Source organism: Garra rufa, chromosome 3 (assembly GCF_049309525.1).
Source record: "Garra rufa chromosome 3, GarRuf1.0, whole genome shotgun sequence".
In the NCBI taxonomy this organism is placed as follows: domain Eukaryota; kingdom Metazoa; phylum Chordata; class Actinopteri; order Cypriniformes; family Cyprinidae; genus Garra; species Garra rufa.
The window spans coordinates 59,549,256-59,565,168 of record NC_133363.1 but is presented as its reverse complement, the minus strand read 5'-3'; the positions used below and the strand labels follow the sequence as shown (position 1 = coordinate 59,565,168).

The 15,913-nt window shown below is 38.2% G+C and overlaps 1 protein-coding gene across 1 annotated transcript in view; it reads left to right on the top strand.

The window, feature by feature from the left end:
- The first annotated feature begins 4,454 nt into the window (after positions 1-4,454).
- The window catches only part of minar1 (membrane integral NOTCH2 associated receptor 1), a 39,431-nt gene continuing 27,972 nt past the window's right edge, over positions 4,455-15,913 (top strand). The window contains exon 1 of the mRNA XM_073836447.1: positions 4,455-6,708. Within this exon, the coding sequence (XP_073692548.1) occupies positions 4,465-6,708 (2,244 nt within the window). The 5' untranslated portion in view covers positions 4,455-4,464. The remainder of the gene's footprint in view (positions 6,709-15,913) is intronic.

Genomic DNA, 15,913 nt, shown 5'->3' with positions numbered 1-15,913 from the left:
GTCTGTTATGTACTTTTGTGTTCTTGATTCCCTGGCCTTTTGATCTTGTTCTTGGTTTTGTTATTTTGTGTTCTGGTTATTAGTTTTTGTGCCGTGTTGGCTTTTTGGTTTATGTTTATTTTGTGTTTATTAAATATATCTTACTTACCCTGCATTTGGACCCAGACCCTTATCCTTTACGTGACAGAATGCAGACATCCGCTATGGGTCCAGCGGGGAGTAATTTTTTTTTCCTTTCTGAGGAGGCGGCGGCTTTTGAGGCGGCGTCGGCCGCTCGATTCGAGGAGATAATCTACCTCCAACTGGCTGAGATGGAAGCCTGCAGGGCTGAGATGGCGCAACAGCGTTCCCGCTTTGCGCGGCGGTGACCGCGCTCTCTGTTCCTGACGCGGCGGTGACCGCTCTCTCTGTTCCGGACGCGGCGGTGACCGCTCTCTCTGTTCAGGACGCGGCGGTGACCGCTCTCTCTGTTCAGGACGCGGCGGTGACCGCTCTCTCTGTTCCTGACGCGGCGGTGACCGCTCTCTCTGTTCCTGACGCGGCGGTGACCGCTCTCTCTGTTCCTGACGCGGCGGTGACCGCTCTCTCTGTTCCTGACGCGGCGGTGACCGCTCTCTCTGTTCCGGACGCGGCGGTGACCGCTCTCTCTGTTCCTGACGCGGCGGTGACCGCTCTCTCTGTTCCGGACGCGGAGGTGACCGCTCTCTCTGTTCCGGATGCGGAGGTGACCGCTCTCTCTGTTCCTGACGCGGCGGTGACCGCTCTCTCTGTTCCGGATGCGGAGGTGACCGCTCTCTCTGTTCCTGACGCGGCGGTGACCGCTCTCTCTGTTCCTGACGCGGCGGTGACCGCTCTCTCTGTTCCGGATGCGGAGGTGACCGCTCTCTCTGTTCCTGACGCGGAGGTGACCGCTCTCTCTGTTCCTGACGCGGCGGTGACCGCTCTCTCTGTTCCGGATGCGGAGGTGACCGCTCTCTCTGTTCCTGACGCGGAGGTGACCGCTCTCTCTGTTCCGAATGCGGAGGTGACCGCTCTCTCTGTTCCTGACGCGGCGGTGACCGCTCTCTCTGTTCCGGATGCGGAGGTGACCGCTCTCTCTGTTCCTGACGCGGCGGTGACCGCTCTCTCTGTTACGGATGCGGAGGTGACCGCTCTCTCTGTTCCTCACGCGGCGGTGACCGCTCTCTCTGTTCCTGACGCGGCGGTGACCGCTCTCTCTGTTCCGGATGCGGAGGTGACCGCTCTCTCTGTTCCTGACGCGGCGGTGACCGCTCTCTCTGTTCCTGACGCGGCGGTGACCGCTCTCTCTGTTCCGGATGCGGAGGTGACCGCTCTCTCTGTTCCTCACGCGGCGGTGACCGCTCTCTCTGTTCCGGACGCGGCGGTGACCGCGCTCTCTGTTTCTGACGCGGCGGTGACCGCTCTCTCTGTTCCTGACGCGGCGGTGACCGCTCTCTCTGTTCCGGACGCGGCGGTGACCGCTCTCTCTGTTCCTGACGCGGCGGTGACCGCTCTCTCTGTTCCGGATGCGGAGGTGACCGCTCTCTCTGTTCCTCACGCGGCGGTGACCGCTCTCTCTGTTCCGGACGCGGCGGTGACCGCGCTCTCTGTTCCTGACACGGCGGTGACCGCTCTCTCTGTTTCTGACGCGGCGGTGACCGCTCTCTCTGTTCCTGACGCTGCCGTGACCGCTCTCTCTGTTCCTGACGCGGCGGTGACCGCTCTCTCTGTTCCTGACGCGGCGGTGACCGCTCTCTCTGTTCCTGACGCGGCGGTGACCGCTCTCTCAGTTCCTGACGCGGCGGTGACCGCTCTCTCTGTTCCTGACGCGGCGGTGACCGCTCTCTCTGTTCCTGACGCGGCGGTGACCGCTCTCTCAGTTCCTGACGCGGCGGTGACCGCTCTCTCTGTTCCTGACGCGCCGGTGACCGCGCTCTCTGTTCCTGTTCCCCTGGCTGCAGGGCCAACTCGCATTCCTCTGGCTGCGGGGCCCGCGGACGTTCCACTGGCGGCCAGGCCAGCTCTTGTTCCATTGGCGGCGAGGTCAGCTCGCGTTCCTCTGGCGGCGGTGTCCACTCACGTTCCTCCTCTGCACGGGCCTGGCCCGCCATCCCTCCCCCTGATGCACCTTCCACCGTTCCTCCTCCCTCCAGATTTTTTTTTGTTTTGGGAACGTCTGGTTTATGTTTATTTTGTGTTTATTAAATATATCTTACTTACCCTGCATTTGGACCCAGACCCTTATCCTTATCGTGACAATGATAAAGACATTTATAATGCTACAAAAGATTTCTATTTCAGGTAAATGCTGTTCTTCTGAACTTTCTATTCATTAAAGAAACCTGAAAAAATTCTTTTCAGCTGTTATTCAACATAATAATAATGTTTTTGAGCAGCAAAAAATTGCTCTGAAATCACAGGAATAAATTACATTTTAAAATATATTTATATAGAAAACAGTTGTTTTAAATAGTAAAAAATATTTCAAAATTTCACTGTTTTTGCTGCACTTGGAATCAAATAAATGCAGGCTTGGTGAGCAGAAGAGACTTTAAAAATCTTACTGGTCAAAACTTTTGCCTGTAGTTTATATAAATGCATTTCATTATTTATCCTTTATTTATTAATTTAGTTATGCTGTTTTACACATTTTAAAGATGTCTTTATTTTTTCTGTGTTAGCCTTTTTAAGGCACTTTCCATTGTGACAACTTACCCCAGTGTGTTTAAATTAACTAACAACTACCCAGTTCTCCCCGATTTTATTTGCCAACACGAATATGCGGCGATTCGCTTGTCAACTTCACCACTTTGCATTAGTTTTCTTTTCCTTTTAACCGTGTATCCCTCTGAACATGCAGATGTGTGCTAGAAGAGCGCGGGAGAGCGTTACAGCCCACTAATGCAGTGTTTGCGATCCGCGATTCCCGCATGGCTGATCCACGGACGCGTCACGCAGGCTTTCTATTAAATGCATAATGCGATTTAATTCCCGTTTGTCCATTCCTCAACCTGTCTCCACGCGCTCGAGATGGTCTTAAGGTGAAATTACGTCATTCTAGGTGGAAACAAAGACGAGTTGAGCGCTCTGAGCTCCATCAGATGGAGAGAGAGCAGCTCCCTCACCAAACTCTCCCCCCCGCAATCCGGATGGGATACAGATGAAGAGAGGCCATTCCATAGCATTCCCAATGGTCAGGTGGACGCGGGGATTTATGATGCTGATGCTGGTGCCGTGCAACTGCAAAGAAATGTCTGTGGATTAATAATGCACTTCTGAGTTAAAACATCGCTGTCCAGCTTTTTCCCGCTGTCGATCCAGAGGACAGCAGATGGGACCGTTGAATAGGTGTGTGTTCTTTTTCTCTTCTTGGTGATTTATTATGGATCTTTTGTATTTTCAAACTGTTCTGGGTTGATTTTAAACCCCCCTATTTTTCAGCATAGTCTCTTGATTGTGAATGTGCTCATTTATATACAGTTTTTTTTTTTCTTCAATCGATTTTTTTTTCTGAGGGCTGAGGGTTTTAATAAATGCATACTTGCAGTGCAAATTGATTTACAGCCCTATTATGCAACTGAAACGGCATAGATGCATGTGTAAAACAACTGTTTCTTTATGCACTGCTTACTGCATTTAATTGAGTAGTTCTGCTTTTTTTTAAGATCTTCACTGCAAATAAATGTTTCCTTTCTTTTATATTCAAGATCGCAGGGACCAAATGCACAGCGGGGTCCAAATCCATAGGTAAGACCAATTACAAACGTGATTTTTTTTTTTTTAATCTCAGTTGTTTCTCCTCGACAGCAATGAGGTCAAATGGAGAGCAAATAGAGACGTTTTGCTTTATACATACTTAGTTTTAATCATATCATGTGTCTTTATAGAATTTCAGAAAAGATCTCAACAATATCTGAAACTGCTCATATTTATTCTGTAGATCTCAAATATTTCTGACATGCAGTCTGAGCTATTATCCATATAATGCACTACAATGAGTATCATTTCAGTAAACATTGCATGTGCATCATTTCAGAATTTCTCAGTATTGTTTTAATAACAGTATGCACTTAAGCTTGTATAGACTATGTTATCCAGCATGATTTGAATTGCAAAGAGCATCTTGTGCTTTAACTGAAGCTTGAAAATCTGCTGTTTTGCACGAGGGAGTCACATAATTAATGTCACAAATGTAGAAATGGTGCACAAGTTTTTCATATTCATTTTATGCCATAACATCCTAAAATTTTTGAATGCTTACTTTTGAAGTCCATTGTAAAAGTTTTTGAAACCCCCTATATTGATCAATCAATATTCTAAGTATGTCCATGGTGGTTATGGTCCTGCATCTTGATATGATTTTTATGGTAGTTTGGCAGATGGCTCACTTTTCTTCCGTCACTAATCATTCATCTGTCCCCTGCAGGCTGTCCTTTGCTCACAAAATCAAGAATCGAAACAGCAATGGATGCCATGCCAGAGTATTCCCTCTTCCTTGTGAGGATTTTGGAGGAATTGGATACTAAGTACAGTACCGTTTCATACCAAGACCTTTGTAAGTCCCTGTGTGCCAGGTTTGACTTGGTCCATTTGGCTAAGCTGAGGAGTCTGCTGTTCTACACAGCATGCTTGGATCCAGCTTTCCCCGCAACCCTGTTCAAAGACAAGATGAGGTGTTCGGTGGAGGACCAACAGTCCAAGAAGCTCATGGTGGCGGCGGACATTGTCACCATGTTTAATCTCATCCAAATGAATGGAGGTATGGCCAAAGACAAGTTGCCAATGCCTCCGAGACCTAAGTTTCATAAGAACCAGTCATTCGAGTCCTGTCGATCTGACACGGACGTGTATAAATACAGTGATAACGACAGGGGGTATAACCTCTTGGACACCAGGGGTCATCACGTCTCTCGGAAGTCGCCCTGCCCGAAATCTGATTGCAACAACTGCCAGCAGTTTATACCAACCTCAGAACCCAACTTCCTCTTGGGAGTCAGCAAGGATCTGAAATGTAGGGCAGCATCGCTGGATAAACTACAGCATCTGCCACAGTACCCCAGTGTCAGTCCTCCTCCGTGTGAGATGCAGAGCACTTACTTCCCCATGGACATCGACAGCGAGTCAACAACGGACCAGGAATCTCTCCACGCCAACCCAGGGATCAAGGAAGTTTTCGTGTCCAGCGGAGAGCCTTTCACCGTGCACTCGTGCGTGCAAAAGCGGAATATCTTCAAAGAGGATTTCCACAACCTTGTTGCCTTTTCACCCCATGTGATCACTGCGGAGTGCAGAGCGAAACCCAAAGCTAGTGGAGAGTACCACCACAGGAGGGAGCTGAGCAAGCCTCCCACTTTCTTCAATCACAGTTTCGAGCTGCCGTACAGCAACCCTTATTTTGAACCCGTCAGCTCGCCCATTCAGAACAAAACACGGGTGAAGCACGAGAGCCTGGATGACTTGCAAGCGTCCACTTACTTTGGACCTACGACGGTTTCAGAATGTGTGAGCAACAGGAGGATTTCTAGCAAGCATGGAAAGCAGCCAGCCTGGCCTGTCAAGAGCTTGAGTCTCAATACCGAAGAAGGTCCTGACTTTGAGAGGTCCTTTTTGAATGGCAAAGTGACTAAGGACAATCACCGTCATAACATCAGCAACATGGAAATTAACCAGCACTTTCAGTGTGCAAAGGACAAGCCCACTGCCTCTCCCTCAGGTTTCCCCAAGAAGTCCAATGGAGCCAAAACAAAAGACATGACTTCTGTGGCTTGCGGACCCAGTGTTGAGAAACGAGAGGTTGGGAAAAGGTACAAAGACAGGAGCATCAATTGTCCATCATTTCAGACGAGCAATGTGGACAATGGCATGAGCGTCGGGACCCAGACGGAACAATCTGAATCTAGGAAAGCGAAAGAATACCCCGGTCACAATAAATACGGAGATAGGCCACCCTTCAAACACTCAGAAGAGGACTCTGAGATTGTCAGCGACGATATTAGTGACATCTTTCGCTTTCTGGATGACATGAGCGTTTGTGACTCTCTTGGAGTCGTGCAGTCATCGTGCTACAACAGCAATGGCTCTCTGTCTCAGGTGACGAAGTCAGACGGGGACAGCTCACCTGAACACAACACCATCAAGCTGGGCAAAACCAGCATCAAGCTCGACCGCCTCTTCCAGTCACTGGAGAACTCGGATGATGAGCTCAAAGAGAGCGTCTGCAAGCTGGTACTCAGGATTGGCGAGATCGAGAAGAAGCTTGAGTCTCTTTCAGGGGTGCGAGGGGAGATCTCTCAGGTCCTCTCAAAGCTTACTCGACTGGATGAGAAGATTCAAGAACCGGAGGCCAATGGGAAAGCGAGCGATAACGGTCAAGCGGAACAGATTAAGACCGACGCAAACCTTTCGCCTCATGTTTTCCAATGTCACACCACTGGACACAACATAAAAGTGGAAAAAAGTCCAGAGTGGTGCTGCTCGGAGGCCGATGGGAGTGAAAGCCTGAGGGTTAAAGCTTTAAAGAAGAGCATGTTCATACGCAGGTCGTCCAGGTCACTAAATGAGGAAAACAGTGCCACTGAGTCCAAAGTGGCCAGCATCACCAACTCACCTCGAGACTGGAGGACTGTTTCGTACAATCACACAGGGGAGGAAGGGAAAGAAAGAGACCGGCATAGTGAAGGCAAGGACAGACATAGGAAACCCAGAGAGGTAACTAGTTGTACTCTAAACTTTTTTTGTCCGTGCATGTCGAACTTGCTGTTGTGTTGTGAATTGCTTTGGTGCATCTTTCTTTTTAATGACCGATTGGCAAAACAGACTAATTAGATTGCGAGAGTCATCTGTCTAAATATAAATTGGTCAGACGACTTCATTACTGAATTAACTGAGATGACTCACTCGCTCATGTTGACTGAAAATGAGCTCAGAACTTTACTGCATTTAATGCACTTTTTGAAAGCATATTGGTTTTCTAAAGAAGTTTCTGGACTGGAAATGCAAAATTGTAAGGTTAGTGAGACATATATTGGTCTGTGCTTTCTTGTAATAGTCAAATCAAGGTTTGGTCTGTCATATAAGGTGTTGTGGAACACTTTTTAGCAAATATACCATTATATTCCATTCGTTGATTACTGGGGCATAACATTTTTAGGCAATAGTCATTATATTTTAAGAGCTTGGTTGATGTGCAATACCAGAAATTGTAGCCAGCACTGGCAGCCAATCACATAAACAAAAACATCGGTACGGGGTAAACATAATTATGGCTAGCGCCCACTTCCCTAGTTTTAAGCAAATCAGTCATGACTACAAGAAGAATGTTATGACCCCTACTTGATATCCATGCACCAAGGTTGTAGGATTTCTGCAATGGTTGACACCCCTAGGTGGTTATGCACAATTGCCCTCCATCACTTCCCAAAATACATGGAGGCATGTTGTTTTGGAAGCAAGCTGGCTTTAATATCATATCTCTAATAGTACAGCCCTGGTCTCTTGTGGTGCAATTACCACACAGTTTACCTACATCTAACTGTACTTTAGCCCAGACGGGGGCACAGATTGAGTGCAGGCCACAACAGAGGACGAGACGAATAATTTTAATTCAATCCCCCCAGAGGAACAGGGATTTCATGGCAAATTGGTCCTGTAAAGTATTTACCAGCTCTTGAGTTAATATGTTGACACATCTATGAGCTGAAGCTTCAGTACTCTGCAGCATTGAAAAGGCTATGTAAACAAGCTCAAGGATTCCATGAATACTGCAAAGCAGATGAATATGTTTCTCTGTACATTGATTTAAGCAGTAGAAGGACTCGAGGTGTCAAAAGGCGAGGTTATTTATCTCTGAATACATTTGAATGGGATGCCAGAAAAAAAAGTGAACTGAAAGGAAGTCATGACCTAAGACTTTAGTAGGCAAGCCGGAGACAGTCGACTCTCTATGGGTAATAGAGTGTGGGCTTCCATTTCCGATCACATGCAGGAGGAAATCAGAAATAAGGCCATGTTTTTACAGGGTTATCAGTGATGAGTTCTGTTCAATCTTGTACTGTTTTGTGCTTTTTATGTTGTAATATCATGTTATGTTGTGGTTCCAATTTGTTCAGTTTCATACGTTTTCTCGGTTTGTGCTGTTTAAAATGTTATGTCAAATTAAAGTTCCATCTACAGTATGTTTTGTTCTGTTATGGTTCTATCTTGTTCTTTTTTATTTGTTCTGTTTTGCGCTATTTGTTATGTTGTTATGGTTCTGTCTTATTCTGTTTTATTTGTTTTTTATGTTATGGTTCTGTTTTTTCTATAGTTTTCTATACTTTTATTTTTTCTATTCTATTCTATTTTATTCTACAATATAATTTTTGGTTCTTTTTATTTATTCCATTTAGGAATTTATTCTGTTTCATTTTGGAATTCTATTCTATTCTATTCTATTCTTTTCTATTCTTTTCTATTCTACAGTATAATTGTTGGTTCTTTTTATTTATTTATTCCATTTGTGAATTTATTCTATTCTATTCTATTCCATGTTTTCTTATGGTGTATTCTGTGTTGCTATTTATTCTTATTGATGTCTTTTTATGCTTTTATTTTTTCTATTCTATTCTATTCTACATTATAATTTTTGGTTCTTTTTATTTATTTATTCCATTTAGGAATTTATTATTTTCTGTTTCCTATTTTGCTTTCTATTCTATTCTATTCTATTCTATTCTATTCTATTCTATTCTATTCTATTCTATTCTACAATATAGTTGTTGGTTCTTTTTATTTTTTTATACCATTTGTGAATTTACTCTGTTTCATTTTGGAATTTATTCTGTACCATTCTATTCTATTCTATTCTATTCTGTTCTATTCTATTCTCATTTTCTTCTTCTGATGTATTCTGATGTTGTTTTTTATTTTCATTTATAATGTCTTTTATATTCTTTTCAGATCTTTTTGTATATTCTATTCTGTAGTAAAATTGCTTTCTATTCTATTCTATTCTATTCTATTCTGTTCTATTCTATTCTTTTCCTTATTCTCCTCTGATGTATTCTGTGTTGCTTTTTATTCTGATTTATGTCTTATATATGCTTTTCTGATCCTTTTTTTCTATTCTATTCTACAGTATCGTTTTTTGGTTCCTTTTATTTATTTATTCCATTTAGGAATGTATTATTTTCTGTTTCTTAATTAGCTTTTCTATTATTTCTTTTCTATTCTTCTATTGTCTTCTGTTATATTCTACAGTATTCTGTAGTTTTGTTCTTTTCAGTTTATCTGTTCTATCTATTTTGGAATTTGTGATGTTACATTTTTTTCTTCTTCTTTTGCATTCTATTCAATTCTATTCTATTTTATTCTACAGTATCTTTTTTTGTTTGTTCTTTTTATTTATTCTATTTTGGAATTTATTCTATTCTGTTTATCATTTAGCTTTTCTGGTGTACTTCTCTTCTCTTCTCTTCTCTTCTCTTCTCTTCTCTTCTCTTCTCTTCTCTTCTCTTCTCTTCTCTTCTCTTCTCTTCTCTTCTCTTCTCTTCTCTTCTGCAACACTTTCTCCTCTCTAGTCCTGGGAATATTGTGTTCTCAGTTTTCCTCCTCTGCCTCTCGCTCTCGTCTTCTTGGCTTATTTCCCTGGTTAGATGCCTGCCAGTTCCTGTATCGTCCCTTCTGATCTTTTGGGGAACTTGCGTGTGCCAAAAGTCTCTGTGCTCTGGGACGATCCAAGCTGTAGTTAATTTTAGTGAATGGTCGCACAGGGAACTGGTGGCTAATCAAACCTCATTCACATTAATGAGAACACACAGCAGCCTTGTGCTTTTCACAATTCTCTAATTTTTGAGGTCACCTTTATTTAAGGGTTGAGTTTATCATACAGAGTTGACCATAAATAAGCTGTTTATTTTCATGAAAACTAAAAACATTTTGTTTTGTGCCACTATCAAACATTGATCTTATATTGTGAGATTACCAAACTGACCGATGGCATGAGTTTTGGGGTGGAGCTATCTGTCTGTTTGACCAATAGCAGAAGAGCAGTGCAATTCCCTTTCTTGACACTTGTGCCGTAAAAGCTTTTGCTCATTTAAAAGCATTGCTTTTATGTATTTAAATCAGCGCTGTCAACGGGGTTGGAAGCAAACAGCTCGTCTGCCAAACATCTATTCAGCTGTGAATGTTTCAGTAAATGTTTTTCTGGGTTAATGTGAGTCTTACTGTATGCATCCTGTCGCTCTCTTTGATTTCTTTCTGTCTATATCACCCTGTCTCTAATTCACACAAAGTTGTTATGCCAGCCATTTAGCACGACTTCTTTATGCGAGAGCACAGCCAGTGAAGCCAGAAGATATAGAGAACTGTCATTTCCAGGCAGGCACTTTGCACAACATCCGTTCTTTCTCGCATAGTGTCCTTGATAAAGGGCAATGCAAACCTTTTCTCTTCAAGCCCAAACAAAAGTGCCAGCTAGCCAAGCGATAAGCTCATGTCAGTAGTGGTCAAGCTAAAAGCACACTTTAAATATTTGGCTGGCGGAGTATAAACAAGCAGTGCTTTTAGTCGCTTCATTTGAAGGCTATCTTCAATGAGGTTTTAATTAAGACTGTGTGTGTCCATTCAACTTCAAACTGTGTTGGACAAAGAATGTACTGAAGAGAAGTTCCCTGAATAGGCTAATGGATTTAGATGACAAAATTAAAGACTATGTATTTGCCAATGTGAGGGTTTCCTGTGCTAATCTCACTGGTACAACAAGTTGTTGTGGTTGGTTGCCAGTGTGTTGATAATTGGTTTTCTACAATGTTCTAATACTGAATATCTGTATACTATTGTATTACTTGTTAATCATTTTGAATCAGCTTTTGTGTTTATACATTTTAGTTTTTAATTTTAATTTATGTTATGTTTAGTACTTCGTTTTTGAATATTTCTGTTTAGCTTTAATTATTTTTTTGGTTAAGTAGTTTTAGTATTTTAACATACCCCTATATATTTTAGTATTATTTTACACTATAATAGTGCATTTTGAATGAGATTTCATTTTTATATATTTAGTTTTATTATTACTTTTAGTTTTATTAATTTGTTATTTTATGTGATTTTGTTATGGCTAGTAGGTTGTTTTTAAATATTTAGTTGTGTTTAGTTTATAGAACTTAATTATTTTTTCAGTTTTAGTACTTCAGTAACTGCTTTTTCAATATTATTTATGTACTATTATAGTATTCATTAGGGCTGGGAAACGATTAATCGCGATTAATCGCATCCAAAATAAAAGTTTATGATTGCATACTGTTTGTGTGTGTACTGTGTGTATATATAATGTATGTATATATACACACACAAACATGTATATTAAAGAAAACTGAAAATAAAAATGAAATTAAAATAAATAAAATATTTATAATTCTATATATAATCTAAATTAAATACAAATATAACTATCCACACATATAAGTATTTTTTAAAGGCTTTACATGTATGTGTGTGTATTTATATATACATAATAAATATACACAGTAAACACACATTTAGTATGTTAACATAAACTTTTATTTTGGATGCGATTAATCGCGATTAATCGTGTCCCAGCCCTAGTATTCATTAATGTTTTGAATTATCTTTTGGGTTTAAAGTTTTATTTTTCATTTTTATTTTAGTAATTTTATGTGATTTGTTTGTTTATTTATTTTAGCTTAAATTTATTTTTATTTTAGTTTTAGTACTTCAACTCATTTATTTTAGTATAATTTATATACTATTATAGTTTTTATTTATACACTTTATAGCTTTAATTATGTGTTTTTGTTGTTTATTCTACTCTATTCTATTCTAGTATAATTTTTCTGTTCTGTTCTTTTTATTTTATCTGTTCTGTTCCATTCGGTTTCTTTTTTGCTTTTTCTTTTCTTTTCTTTTCTTTTCTGACATTTTCTATTCTATTTTATTCTATTCTATTCTATTCTGTTTTGTTCTATTATATTCTATGGTATAATCTTTCTTTTGGTTCTGTTCTTTTTGTTTTATTTATTCCATTTTGAAATTTGTTCTTTCCAATGTTAATTTTTCTATTATTCTATTCTATTCTATTCTATTCTATTCTATTCTATTCTATTCTTCTGTGTTGTTTTTATTCTTATAATATCTCTTATAATATCTTGAAATTCTTTCTGATCTTTCCTATTTTAATGAAATTTTTATATATTCTATTCATTTTTTTCTGTTGTTCTATTCTATTCTACAGTATAATTCTTCAGTTTTGTTCTGTTCGTTTTATTTTATTTTTAAATTATTTTATTCCATTTTAAAATTTGTTCTTTCCAATGTTTCATTTATTCTATTCTATCCTATTCTATTCTATCCTATTCTATTCTATTCTATTCTATTCTATTCTATTCTATTCTATTCTATTCTATTATATTATATTATATTATATTATATTATATTATAATATATTATATTCTTCTGTGTTGTTTTTATTCTCATTAAATTTTTATATTTTTATATCTTTATATCTTTCATATTTTTATCTATTCTATTCTATTCTATTCTATTCTATTCTATTCTATTCTATTCTACTTTATTCTATTCTATTCTATTCTACAGTATAATTTGTCTGTTCTGTCTTTTTTATTTTATTTATTCCATATTCTATTCTATTCTGCTCTATTCTATTCTTCTGTTGTTTTTATTCTTATAATATCTTGAAATTCTTTCTGATCTTTCATATTTTTATGAAATTTTTATTTTTATATATTCTATTCAATTTTTTTCTGTTGTTCTATTCTATTCTACAGTATAATTCTTCAGTTTTGTTCTGTTCTTTTTCATTTTATTTTTAAATTATTTTATTCCATTTTAAAATTTGTTCTTTCCAATGTTTCATTTGTTCTATTCTATTCTATTATATTCTATTATATTATATTATATTATATTATATTATATTATATTATATTATATTATATTTATTATATTATATTCTTCTTCTGTGTTGTTTTTATTCTCATTATATATTTATATTTTTATATCTTTATATCTTTCATATTTTTATCTATTCTATTCTATTCTACAGTATAATTTGTCTGTTCTGTCTTTTTTATTTTATATATTCCATATTCTATTCTATTCTATTCTGTTCTATTCTATTCTTCTGTTGTTTTTATTCTTATAATATCTTGAAATTCTTTTAGAGCTTTCATAATTGTATCTATTCTATTCTATTCTACAGTATAATTTGTCTGTTCTGTCCTTTTTATTTTATTTTTATTTTATTTATTTTATTTTATTTTATTTAGTTGATTATTTTGAATAAATAATTTTGTTTTTATAGTTTTAGTTTTCATCTTTAATTTTAGTTTTAGTAATTTTATGTGCTTTGTTTACTCTTTAGGGATTTATTTCTTTATTTTAGCTTAGATTTATTTTATTTTGTTTTAGTACTTTAATTTCAACTCATTTATTTTAGTATAATTTATATACTATTATAGTATTTATGCACTTTTTTTAGCTTTAATTGTTGTGTTTTTGTTGTTTATTCGTTTTATATTACTATTTACCTTTATTTTTTATTTCATTTTTACTAACTGTAGCACTGTTATTTCTATTTAATTTTATTTCAGCTTTCCAAAAATGATTTTAATAGTCTTAGTTTTAATACTCTAAGTGCAGTTACTAAGTGGATGTTTACTGGTTAATAAATAAATAAATAAATAAAAGCAGCAGCAGATCCTGCCTTTTGCACAAACATATTTGTGTCATAAATTTTTATAGTTTATATTTGGGGTTTGTTGAAATCACTAACACCAAATGCTTTAGTACTTGTAATAATGATTCTTACTTAGCAACAACACTAATATCTGTATCTCTGTGAGATTACACTTAATGAATTTACAGCAGCAATAAAGAGTTTTCAATTACTGTAATGCCACAACACATTGCTTTATAACTTGTGTTGGTTATGTTACAGTATGAAGCAATAAATACAGAGTCTATGTGGTTAGATGATGAAATGTGAGTCTTCAGTGAGTCACAGTTGTCTGTATGACATTGAGTCTGACCTGCAGTACATATTATAGCACTGCTGCTGCTTTCTCATATAAATATCAGAAAGACAATATTTTTCCTTCTCTCAGTTGGCCTTCCCTCATTTGCATCTGTGGTTGTTTGATTAGGTTTTCCCTGCTGGAAAACAGGAGGTGGGTCAACATTACACCCTTCGGCTCTCACTCCTGTGGCTTTTTTTAATTTTCACCTAAGCTCAGGCCAGACAGAACAACACCTTACCTTAAAATTTTAGCCGAGATAGAGAACAGAAAGAACGTGGGTGTTTGTAAAAGAGATGATAAGACAAAATGAACAGAGGCAGAGAGACAAAAATGAATACTGCAATTATATTGAAATGATGCAGATAACATAGTTCCTAACTGGTGGGTAGCCGCCAGAAAATAGGCCACAGACTGTCCTGATAGTTTTAAAATGGAAGAGAAAATATTTTTCTTATCTTTCCCAGGCAAACCCTGTGGGATTTTGGCACAAAATTACATGCAGGTAATTGTATATTTCAGTGTTTGGCCTAAGGGCATTTTTGGGCATGTTCATTGAAGTCTGGGAGCTAATGCAAAAATCATTCATATACAGTTGCAATCGAAATTATTCAACCCCCTTGACCTGCAAGACATTTTGCTGCAGAGAACATTTTGTGAAAACAATTCAACAAAGGCATCAGTACACTATTAGAGAAAGTTACTTTAATACACATGAGTAATTCTGAAAACGTAAGTTGATAAATAATGAAAAAAATGGCTCTAAATGTTTGTTCAAAATTATTCAACCCCCCAAAAGTCAAATTCAGGACAGAATCTTGTATTCTTCCAACCCACTAATAAACGCTGAGAAAAGATAGACATAGTGATGAAAGCCAAAATATTAAATGTCATGGATGAATTTTAGTAGTAATCCACTATTTTGTAGAGGGAGGTCAAAATGGCTATTTTCACCTTAGATTCAGAGCCAAGTTACAGGGGGGTAAAACTGACTTCAGAAAGATGGCAGCATCACTATCTTATTTTTACAAAGAGATTGGTAAGTCTGTTAGTAAAATCTGTTGACTTTAGCCATCTTTGTTGCATTATGTGCCAATAGTGATCATTCAAAAATGGGGAAACAGCGCTTTTCAAGTTTTTCTCCAAAGTTTGCATGTCTGTATCTCAAGAAGTATTAAAGATATTCAAATGCCCTTTTAGATATTGGGTCTTAATAAACTTTCCTATTGACTTCTGTATTTTTAATGCCCTATGAGATTCGGTTCCAGAGATATTGGAATTTTAACATGGCTCTAGGAGTAAATTATAAAATATACACATTTTCAGAGGTCAAAAAACAAATGTGGGTCAGTTTAAAAATAATAGATGTATCTTTTTTCTTTTTGTCAAGCCAACTGCATTGAACATACCTGTCTGAGTGCCATAAATTTTCCTTCTCCAAAGTTTGTGTGCCTGTATTGCTCTTTGAAAGAAAAGTAGCATCTTTTTTTTTTTTTTTTTTTTTTTGAAGCCGACCCACATTTGGTTTTCGACCACTGAAAATGTGTACATTTTAACAGTTTACTCCTGGAGCCATATTTCAGTTTTAATATCTCTGGAACCAAATTTCATAGGGCATTAAAAAATAAAGCCAAAAGGAAATTTTGTTAAGACCCAATATCTAAAAAGACATTAAGATATCTTTAATACTTTTTATGCAAACTTTGGAGAAAAACTTGAAAAGTGCTGTTTTAGCCATTTTTGAATGGTCACCATTGGCACATAATGCAACAAAGATTTAGCCTGGCAAGCCAGACCCACATAAATGTAGGGTCTGGGCACTCTCCATAGACAGGGCTCAACCGGAGGGGTGGGATAAACGGTTGTCTTTCAAACTCCTCTCC